The 12,500-nt window shown below is 40.2% G+C and overlaps 1 protein-coding gene across 1 annotated transcript in view; it reads right to left on the minus strand.

The window, feature by feature from the left end:
- The window catches only part of Sardh (Sarcosine dehydrogenase), a 34,945-nt gene that overhangs the window by 5,080 nt on the left and 17,365 nt on the right, over window positions 1-12,500 (minus strand). The window contains exons 12-15 of the mRNA XM_080269651.1: window positions 11,585-11,782; window positions 9,889-10,089; window positions 9,092-9,319; window positions 8,317-8,416 (exon numbers count right to left, since the gene is read on the minus strand). Of these exons, the coding sequence (XP_080125777.1) occupies window positions 8,317-8,416; window positions 9,092-9,319; window positions 9,889-10,089; window positions 11,585-11,782 (727 nt within the window). The remainder of the gene's footprint in view (window positions 1-8,316; window positions 8,417-9,091; window positions 9,320-9,888; window positions 10,090-11,584; window positions 11,783-12,500) is intronic.

Raw genomic sequence — 12,500 nt, forward strand, 5'->3', positions numbered from 1 at the left:
ATTCTACCATTCCCTCACATAACGATAAACTCGTACAAGTTGAATTAACAGGGCAATCATTAAAGATGAATCAAGAAACAAATACTGCTGATCTAAAAACCACACCTCACGTTTTTGTGTATCACGAGGATAAGACTGCCCCAAAATTCTCTGGCACAGACAAGGATCGCATTGATGTCATTTCATTAATCAGTCAGTGCGAACAAATGTTCATCAAGCGCCATATACTAGATGAACAAGAGAAAATTGCTATATTTTCATCTAGCATAAGCCAGGAAAGATGTCCAGCAAGCAATTTATTGCGCTCCGATAAGCTACATCGTGCTAGGACATATGATGAATTTAAAACTGAATTTCTGAAGAAATTTTCTGGAGGTATGAACTTCTTGCCAGGTATAATTCCAGAATTACATAAAATTGTAGATCTTGTAAGGGAGCACACTACAAACCATGTGCTCAGTGAAATAACTGCTGATGTCTCCACAATCAAGAGAACCCTATTAGCTACTCTGGAGAATTCTAAGTGGATAACAGATGATGGAAAGATGTCCCCAGACCTCGTCGTGGACATCATTGGTTATGTAGCTGCCTTGTGTAAATTACCTGATAGAACCCTTAAGATCGCCAAAACAATCGCGTACATCCCTGGAATGTGCTTACTAGACTTAATGAACGAGGTAGAGATGCAGTGCAGTAAAGCAGGTGTGGTCGACACACATGCACATTCTGGTAGAATCAGGGTACCTGAGACAGTATCAGCTGTGAAAACATCAACACCGACCCCAAACAGAGAACAAAATCGATCGCGACCTGAAATGAGGCAGCCCAAACAAGCAAAGACGCCTAGACCTCGTTCCCACACGCCTTCCTACAGGCAGTTTCATAAGTTTTCGCGCAGCCCGAGTAGGTCTCGCGCTATAAACAACACTTTTTATGGGAAATCACCTCGTAGGTCACAGTCAAGGGATAGGTCCATTCTGTGTCATTACTGTGCAAAACCAGGACACACAAGGTATGAATGCTTTATCAAGGCAAAAGAGGATAATCAAAAGACACAAGGGTTTGGTCCTTACTGTAGGCATCATAGATACCAAGGGCACTGGACTAGTGATTGCAAAACAGTAGAAAAAATTGTGTCTATGTTCAAATCGGGGGAAGACCAAGTCATGACAAAAAACGAACAAACATAAAAAAGAACAAGGTTAAACTTCACATAGGAGGCATGTTGGGAAATGAGTGTATCTTGATACCAGCTGTATGTGAGGATCAAAACGTTTCCTTATTTTTAGATACAGGCTCTCCAGTGAACTTAATAACACATGAAGAACTCAATAGAATTCTTAAAAATAAAAAAGAAAGTAACTTTTCTGGATGAAGCTGATTTAGAATTAAACACAGTAGATGGTCAAGAGATTACAGTAAAAGGTATGATAAGATTAAATCTCAGTTTCACAGAAACTACAAGACCATTCTCTGCATTGTTCTATATCGTTGAAAACTTAGCAATTAAAGCTCATATGTTACTGGGCTTAAGATCCATGAGAACTGAGAACATAACTATACTCCCACAAATGAATGGAATAGACTTTGATAATGAATTTATAGAGGAAATAACTTCAGAGCCCTCACCGATTAGTAGAAGAGAGCCAAAAAGAATTGGTAATATTAAAGGCTTAAACAAACATACACAAACAGATGAGTGTATAGATCCACTTACACCAGCAACCCCATCCTCCAGAATTAGTGACTCAGATAACAGTACTGATTTATCAATTTTTCCAGCCCATCTCACTAATGATTTGGTTATACCACCTAATTCATACATGAAGGTTACCATAAAGAGCAAATTACGGAATAGTACTGTTCTTGTCTTAGAAGAATTATGTAAAGTAAAAGGATTGTCAGTAGAAAACGCATTATGTCATACGAACGACGAAGGGCTAACTCAGATATTCATTATTAATCACATGAATGGGGAAGTTCAGTTGAAGAAGGGAACTTGCATAGTTAATATTGAAAAATGTTTAGCCCCTGTGAAGGAAATAAATATTGGTGGAGTAACAAGTGAGATAAAATCTACGGATAGAGAAAGAATAAAAGAGAATTTAATTCACTCAGGTGAATTTGACGAAGAAAATGATTTGTTAACCCTGCTGGAAACACACAGGGACACCGTAGCCTTGCCCGGAGAACGATTAGGGTGTACTAACTTGATTAATCACATGATTAATGTGCACCCAGAAACACCACCAATTTTCGTACCAGCTTATCGCATACCACACTCCCAACGTACACTTGCAAATCAGTATGTCGATGAAATGTTAAAGCTTGGAATTATTGAGCCTTCAGTTTCTCCGTGGAACGCTCCCCTTTTCTTTGTGCCCAAGAGAAATGGAGAAATGCGTGCGGTAGTAGATTACCGTAAACTAAATAATCACACCATCCCAGACAGATTTCCCATGCCATTGCTAAGTGATGTTCTACAGAATATTGGTCCTGAGAATAATATATTCTCGACCATCGATCTCCTAAACGGATACTATCAGATTCCGGTATCTCAGGAGTCACGTAAATACACTGCCTTTTCAACAAACAGAGGCCATTATCAATATACAAGAATGCCAATGGGACTGAGGACAGCCCCCGGTACGTTCCAGCGTCTTATGAATTACGTATTGTCCGGAATTTTAGGACAAGGAATATTTGTTTATCTTGACGATATTATTATCGCAACGAAGAATATTAAGGATCATCTCAGGAAATTAGACTTACTCTTACAAAAGCTTAGTGATGCTGGATTAAAAATTAAACTTTCTAAATGCAAATTTTGCTTTAAGGAAATAAATTTCTTAGGCCACAAATTAAGCTCTGATGGTATTCACACCACTGATGACAAAATACAGGCAGTGAGAGATTTTCCTGAACCCACTACGACTGACGAAGTTAGACAATTTTTAGGTCTGGCTGGGTACTATAGGTCCTTCGTACCACAGTTCTCTCATATAGCCTTCCCTCTATTCCAACTACTCAAAAAAGATGCTGTATTCCAATGGGAAGAAGAACAAAAAGGGCATTTAACAATCTAAAAATTAAACTAACGAATGCACCTTGTTTAGCATATCCAGATTACACGAAATCATTTCTTATTTGTACAGACGCATCAGTTAAAGGATTAGGGGCTGTACTGATGCAGGAAGATAAAAGAGGAAAGAATCAACCAATTGCATTTGCCAGCAGACAAACAAGAGGTGCAGAAAAAATTATAGCACTACAGACTTAGAGGCACTTGCAGTGATTTTTGCATTACAAAAGTTTCGAGATTTGGTATATGGTTACGAAATCCACTTATTCACCGACCATAAACCACTGGTGGGTATGTTTAAAGAAAAACTCCTTTCTGGGAGGAGAGCAAGATGGAAATGTACAGTTGAAAACTACAATGTACAAATACATTATATACAAGGTAAAATGAATATAGTAGCTGACGCATTATCTAGGAACCCGAACACAATTCAAGTCGCGGCGTTAGATCTCAAAGGAAATATCCCAAACCACGAGGATATCGCAAAGGCACAAAGACTTGACCCAGTATGGTCAAAAGTAATATACAAGTTAGAAAGTGGAGATGACATACAATTACCCAAACTGCATGTCCCACTTGAACAATTCACAATGGTCAATAATACATTATACAAAATTAACTCTAAACAACCAAAACGCCAAAGAAATACTACCCAGTTGGTAGTACCTAATGACATGATACCCCAAGTATTACGAATGATACACGACAGCCCACATGCAGGACACCCTGGAAAGGATAAGACATTCAACCAAGCCCAGCTATTATATTACTGGCCTTCATTACGAAGAGATATACACAATCATATAGACAGATGCGAATCATGTGCGAAACACAAAGGATACCCAATCACACCTGCACCGATGGGTAATTACCCAGTACCACATCAACCATGGGACGTTGTCGCTGTTGATTTACTCAAGATGCCATTATCATACAATAATAACCTATACTTATTCGTAGCAACGGATCATTTTTCCCGTTATGTCATTTTAGCTCCAATTAAAGATAAGACAGCAGAGACAGTAGCAAAGGCAATAACAGATAATGTAATATGTCGCTTTACTACCCCAAAGGTATTAATAAGTGATAATGGAGGAGAATTTAATTCTGAGATCTTACAAGAATTATGTAAACAATACAACATTAAAAAGGTTAAAGTTTTGGCCTATCACCCAGCATCGAATGGGTTGGTAGAGAGACAAAATAAAAAGGTATTAGATGTGCTACGACACATTCTCAGTGAAAATTATGCAAGCTGGGATGATTGGATTCCCAGAGTAGAGGCCTCCATTAATGGGTCTATAAATAAATCCATTGGTGACACACCACATTTCATTATATATGGCACAGATAAAAAATTACCATATGAGCTCCTAGAAGGTGACAGCATGCCTATATACAATTACGATGATTACTCTAAACTCCGTTTACGTGAATTCCAGGACATTCACAAAAGAGTGCAAAAACAATTAACGATGTCCAAGGAAGAAATGACGGAGGCATTTAACAAAAAGGCAAAAGATTCACCTATCAGCTTAGGAGACATTGTTTACGGAGTCATTCATACGAGAGACAATAAATTATCCCCTAAATTTGAGGGCCCATACAGAGTAATTAACATAAAGGCAAACAAAGTTTTAATTAAGTCACTTTCAAGTGGCGAGGAAAAACAAGTTCATATTGACCATTTAAAACGAGTTTCAAGGGAATTATCACATAATTATTCAGCCTCGGATACAACCGAACAGGTGAACGTACCTCAAGAAACCAAGCAAGAACACAACAATGATTACAAAAAGAAATTAAGGTCATATACCAAACAATCGAACATAGGTGCAACTATTCCAATGAAATCTACAGTACATCATTTACGAGAATTAAATATCAATTTAAACTCCTTCTATAAATGAAATAACAGCCAACCGTAACGCACATCATCACTATCATCAACCACAGCTTTATAGGAAATTAATAGATTTTTTTTTTTTTTCGGTAGGTTACGATGAAGGGACTTATGCTATGGATTCTCCTATACATAGTAAGAGTATATGCGCACCTAGACCCCAAGCATATAGTACGACAAGGATGCCTCATAGCTCCAACGGCCACGACTACAATCGTCAAGGATGTCATGAGTACTGAAATAAGTCTAGATTACTTGTATGACTTACCTACTTATATAGAAAGACTTGCGACGCCGATGCGAACTCTGGACTTCAAGATAGGGAATTATGTTTCACAATCACATATCACCAAGGAAGTGGATGAAATGGTGAAGTTAGCGAACTGGAAACTAGAACAGGCGAAGTCAACTATGCTCGTCATGATCCAAATTCTCCCATCTTATGGAACAGAGGTGCTGAGCGACAGGAACAACATCACACGTACTCGCCAAAAGCGCGGTTTGTTCGATCTGGGCGGCGCAATTCTTGGGAACATCTTTGGATTGGCTACAGAGGATGACCTTAAAGAAATAAACAAAAAATTTAATAAGATAGCTCAGGTACTAACATACCAAGATAAATTCATCACAGGACAGAACTTGGCAATGAAAACAATTGTGAAAAATCTGAAACAAGCAGAAAACGTAGCTCTCGAGAGTATAGATAAAATAAATAACTTGGAGGGTAACGTTACCCTTTTCCAGCACTTCTCCATCATCACAGAACATATTGACACGATTCTACTACAATTAGAGAACACTAGAGATCATTTCAGGGCACTTATGCAAGGAATTTCGAATGCTGGTGATGGCAAGATCACAAATGACTTACTCCCAGTTCATGAGCTACGTCAGATAGTTAGTCAAGGCATACATAAACATAAATTGAAGCCATTGTTCCGCAGTAGGGAATTTATGCAATATTACCCGTACTTGGAAGCAACACTAACACCAACATCAGTGATAGTTCATGTACCATTCATCACGGAAGACCTGTTCACAGTATACCAAATACACCCCTTCCCCTATAGAAACAACAACACTTTAGTCATCATCAACATCAACACAGACACCGAACTCATCATGGTCTCCAAGAGACGAGACACTGTCACTTTCGCAAGTGAGTCAACGATTGAGCGAAAGTGCCGCACATCCTTACATGCTGTTCATCTTTGTCCTGCGTACATTTTCACGTTTCAGCCTACTGATACGGTCCCTTGTGAAATGGCTATCATCAGCAATAACAATATTCATCATCATTGCAACTTCACTTTTGCTCCAGATAAACTTGTACACCATCAACGCATTGGACACTCGCAGTTTTTTTATTTCCCTCATAACACATCAGTTTACATAGTCTGTCCAGATATACCACCATCTCATACATCAGCCTCAGGATTATACATAGCACCAGACTACTGTGCGGTATTTACACCATCCATGTCTACTTTTTCCACCATCAATCACTACGCCATCCTCAATCATACACACAAACATTTCCACCCACTGCCTGATATGGACTTAAACATGAGCACAAGTATTAAGCTGACTTCACCTAAGTTTGAAACTATGCAGCTGATCAATGAAACAATGAAGCCCTGGGAAGATTTGAGTTTGAGTATGTTCAACCCATATTATGTGTATAGCCAAGCACCTTTTGTCTTCATAATTATCTGCATTGTGGTTGCAGTATTGCTGTTGGCCATGCACAGAATGCATGCAAGAATTGCTAATTTGGAGTCATTGTTTAGTGGGGGAGAGTTAACATCACAGTTAACCACCCTGAATGAAGTGTATATATTTTGTATATAGTATTAATTATATATATAAAAAAAATAATAATAATAATAATAATAATAACACAAAGAAGAATGACCCATATATGGCAGACCAGTACCATTATCTTTAAATGAAATATTAGTAACTCTTACAATATTCTTAATTTTAAACTATTTTTATTCTTGCATGTATGCATTTCACTATAATAACCCAAGTACATACTGTATTACAGTTAAATAATTTACTTTAATGCATTTATTCCAATATGTATTCAACTTATTTAAAATGTAATATTACTGAATAATCACTATTTACTATGCATAATATATGTATACAATATTCATACAATTATGTTACTTTACAATATTATGTATTTCACTTAATTAGCTTATAAGTTCATTATAATGTGTATGTAGTATGTATTAATATATTATAACTATTAAATGTCGATGGTACGTCATTTTCGCGCGGCCGAGCAAATATAGGACTACATAATAAATAGATAGATAAATAGATAGATAGAGAGACAGATAGAAGCAGGAAGTCAAACGATGAGAAGGTGTTGTGTTTGCGAGAAGCGAGCAGCGCTAAACGCTTACACGGGGGAAAGCTGACGACAGCGGCCAGTAAGATGATTCAGTTAGCTGTCAGCAGTCCTCTCGTGAGAAAGTTCTGTTGCCACGAGGAAGATACGTGACACACACACCCTACTACACGAGATGTGAGAAAAGAGAGTTTAGAAGGAGACAAGCGACCCTATAGAGAGGTCGAGACGGAGATTAGCTTGAGAACAGAGAGAGAGAGAGAGAGATAGCGAGACAGGGAGGTAGCTACCCAGGACTTATACTATTATACCTGTTTAATATTTCCAAGACAAATAAAGATAGTCCCATACTATTCTTTACCTCTCCCGTCACTACATGACATCTGGTGGGGAAACTACTACAAGATATAAAAGCCGCTCGACCACAAGTCTAACATATACTTCTCTACAATTAACTACAAAGTCTTTACGACATGTCTGTTACCAGGATTACTCAAAAAGTTATGAACGGATTACGCTGAAATTTACTGGAGGGGCAGAGTATGACCCAGGGAACAATCCATTAGAGTTTGGTGTTGATCCGGACCACCATTCGGATCCAGGAATTTTTTGTTTGTCCACACGATATCTCCAAAAGTTCTCAGTGAATTTCAGTTATATTTTGTGGAAGAGTGAGCCATGGGCCAAGAAAGAATTGATTAACTCTGGGGCGGATCCGGATCTTGCAATGGCACTGGAAGAGGTATGCGTTCTTTGAGTGCTTTCTAGTTCAACATTAAGATTCGTATTCTCGTCAGCTCAGGAAACTCCCCAGTACCCCTTCATTAGTGGTTTATTCTGCTTTTTGCACCTTACCATCCTCTCGTGGTAAGGAAGAAAGGAACAGAATTGAAAACACACACACACACACACACACACACACACGCTCATTTGAATTCATAAGTTCCCGCCATTTTCCCACCAACTCACCCAGCTCGCCGACAAAGGACAGCCTCAGAGCGCGTAATTTGTGCCCAGCCAGGGTGATGACGCGGTGGGAGGAGAAGGGGAAGGACTCATTGCTTAGATCCTGAAAAAAAATAATAAGTGAGATGACGTTATGTTCGGGGTAGATTAGGAACGATCATGAACGGTTAAGAAAGATTTGGTTTGGAACGGGTAAGTATGGTTAGGAACTGAGCGATACCTTTCTACTTTCTCTATACTCATTTTAAAGTCAAAGGTGGCTGCTGTCAATGTGTATAGTGATTAGGAGTAGATTAGGAACGATCAGGAACGGTTAAGAAAGATTTGGTTAGGAACGGGTAAGTATGGTTAGGAACTGAGCGATACCTTTCTACTTTCTCTATACTCATTTTAAAGTCAAAGGTGGCTGCTGTCAATGTGTATGGTGATTAGGAGTAGATTAGGAACGATCAGGAACGGTTAAGAAAGATTTGGTTAGGAACGGGTAAGTATGGTTAGGAACTAGTAATGATCAATACCCTCCTACTTTCCCTATACTCATTTTAAAGTCAAAGGTGGCTGTTGTCAATGTGTACAGTGGTGACATTTAGATACGATACAGACTACCATATTGGACAGCAAAGGAAAGTCTGTATTTTTCGATTTTTAACCAGCATCTACGATCGAAAATGTAAAAGCAATATATTATTATTATTATTAGGAACAGTATTCTTTCTCTATTTATTTATCTATCTATCTATCTATTTATTACCATTAAGAGTACAGTCTCTCGCGGTACCTGGTCAGTCAGCTGTTGTAAGATGGCCCTTGAGTTCGGCCCCTGTACAGACATCATGGCCATATCCTCAGTGTGGTCAAGTATGGCCACGTTCCACCCTCGCTGCTCGATCTCTGACATCACGTGGGCCAGGTTTTGAAGCGCCGCAGCCCCCCCAGCAGCGAGATAAAACCCGGGACCGTCAAAGGAGGGGTCACATGCCGATCCTGCACCCCCCTCACACACACTCTGGGGAAAGGGGGGTTTGGGTGACAGAGAGAGAGAGAGAGAGAGAGAGAGAGAGTCACGAAGACAGATGAACAGACAGAAATATGCCAGTTATATAAATAGACAGACAGACAGACAAATCGATAAAGACACATACCACAGTCACACACACACACACACACACACACACACACACACACACACACACACACACACACACACACACACATAGATACACTTTCCAGTCATATGAATAGATAGATAGACAGACAGACAGAGAGACAAGGATAAAAACATTCGTCATATAGATAGATAGACAGACAAAGAGACAGACACATTCCAGTCATATAAATAGATAGATAGGTAGACAGACGGATAGATAAACAGATAGACAGATTCCAGTCATATAGATAGATAGATAGACAGACAGACGGACAGACAGATAGACAGACAGACACATTCCAGTCATATACATACACACACACACACATACACATCACAGTCATATTCACAGACAGGTGACAAACTGACAGACAGACAGACAGACACATTCCACAATCATATAAATAGACAGATAGATAGACACGTACCACAGTCAGGTCGGCCTCCACACCTGCCCTCTCATTAAGCATGCAGGTGTACACGGTGGCGCCGGGGGGTCTGGCGAGGTCGGCCGTAAACAACCAATTCGCCGCTACCTGTGCATCCGGCCCCGTCAGGTAGAATTTGCCGAAGTAGGACATGTCGAAGATGGCGGCTGCTTCACGACACCCCAGACACTCACGCCGAAGCTGGCAAAGTACGAAAATAGAACTAGAAAATTGAGAGATAGATAGATAAATGGATAGATGGATGGATAGATGCTGTTATGCAAGGAAGAAGGAACCAAAGACATGGGCGTCCTGAGGGGGGCAAGGGGGGGGGCAGTTGACCCCCCTTGCAATTTCAAAGTGCTTCAGTTCTTGTTCAGGGATGGTTGAGTGATATGAGTCGATTCATGCATTCTGTCACTTTATACATTTGATGTAAGTAATGTAACTCATGTAAGTATATGTCTATGTCTATTTGGAGTGTGTGTATTTTGATATAACCGCACATATATGTATAATTTATTTTGCCCCCTCCCCCTTACGAAAAATCCTGCGGACGCCCCTGACCAAATTCCAGGAGTCCGCAAACTGTTCCTTCCAAGAAAAAAACAAAAACAATACAAAAGAGAGCTAAATTCAAGATGCGTTCATTTCGAGATGCCTGGACACACTGCGTTTGAAAGACTGGAGATCATAGTTAGCAGGAAATACAGACAGAGGGAGACAGTTCCAGAGTTGATCTGTTGCATAAATGAAGGACTGGGAGTAACGGTTAACTCTTGCATTAGAGAGTTGGACAGAAAAGGGATGAGAGTTTGCTGCTAGACGGGTGCTACGCGCCCGTCGTAGAGGTGGAAGGATGCAAGCAGACAGTTCAGAGGAGCAGTGACCATTGACGTAGCGATAGAAAAGAGATAAAGATGCAACAGTGCGGCGAAGAGACAGAGGTTGAAGGGAGCCAGTAAGAGGAGCAGTGACCATTGAAGTAGCGATAGAAAAGAGATAAAGATGCAACAGTGCGGCGAAGAGACAGAGGTTGAAGGGAGCCAGTAAGAGGAGCAGTGACCATTGAAGTAGCGATAGAAAAGAGATAAAGATGCAACAGTGCGGCGAAGAGACAGAGGTTGAAGGGAGCCAGTAAGAGGAGCAGTGACCATTGAAGTAGCGATAGAAAAGAGATAAAGATGCAACAGTGCGGCGAAGAGACAGAGGTTGAAGGGAGTCAGTAAGAGGAGCAGTGACCATTGAAGTAGCGATAGAAAAGAGATAAAGATGCAACAGTGCGGCGAAGAGACAGAGGTTGAAGGGAGTCAGTAAGAGGAGCAGTGACCATTGAAGTAGCGATAGAAAAGAGATAAAGATGCAACAGTGCGGCGAAGAGACAGAGGTTGAAGGGAGCCAGTAAGAGGAGCAGTGACCATTGAAGTAGCGATAGAAAAGAGATGAAGACAGACAGACACCCCTGATGGAGAGGGATGTAAATTCCGTGTTCTGAAGCTCCTTGCGTGTATTTCTGCCAGGATTCAAGATGTAAAATAAATCACTACGGAAAAGGTGTTACGATACTGTACCTGGTCGTGGTGTAGGGGGAAGTCAAAGGAGTATTCGGCTCTCAGAAGGTCTTTGTATCTCGTGTCTGTGGCGGGTGTCAAGATGTTAAATAAATCACTAAGGAAAAGGTGTTACGATACTGTACCTGGTCATGGTGTAGGGGGAAGTCAAAGGAGTATTCGGCTCTCAGAAGGTCTTTGTATCTCGTGTCTGTGGCGGGGGCCGAGGTGGGGTAGGCGCCGTACCAGTCATACTCGGCCACCGGGGCGGGGGCCGAGGCGAACCACCCCGGACGCTCCCACCCGTGACGCTCCTGATATAAACAGCCCGCAGCCTCCAACTCCTATAATAATAATAATAATAATAATAATAATAAATAATAATAATAATAATAATAATAAATAATAATAATAACAATAATAATAATAATAATAATAATGATGACGGTGATGATGATGATGGTGATAATAACAATAATAATAAATAATAATAATAATATATAATAATAATAATAATAATAATAACAATTATCATCATCACCATGGCAACCTCTTCGGAAAAACTGATAAACTCTATGGATTCGTGACGCCGCATTTCCCTTATTTATGCACGTATGTATACTGTAGTGTACGACAAAATACATGTATGTTTACTGTATGTATGCATATGTGTATACTGATGTGTGTATGCATGTGTGTAAACTGTATATAGGGAAGGATGAATGTATGTATAATGTATGGACGTATATTTACGGTGGAGACCCCATTGATGATGATTGCAATAATGATGATTTTGACAGCGACGATGAGGACAATGATGGTGTTGATGCCAGTAATGCTATAGTCACGGCGCACGACTCTGAGGTTGTCATTATCGTACCCTGGCTACCTATCTATCTATCTATTGCCAGACGCCTCAATCCCGTTCGGGGTGGCCACAAACAAATCGTCTCCACGTCGCCCTGTCCCCCGCCATTTCACTGCCCCGCTCCCAACTCACACCCCCCCTCTCGTATACACTTAAAAACCGCGACTGATTTCGTATCATATTATACACGAATC

This window comes from Coenobita brevimanus, chromosome 35, assembly GCF_032717465.1.
Source record: "Coenobita brevimanus isolate Jiangsu-jjx chromosome 35, ASM3271746v2, whole genome shotgun sequence".
Lineage (NCBI taxonomy): Eukaryota > Metazoa > Arthropoda > Malacostraca > Decapoda > Coenobitidae > Coenobita > Coenobita brevimanus.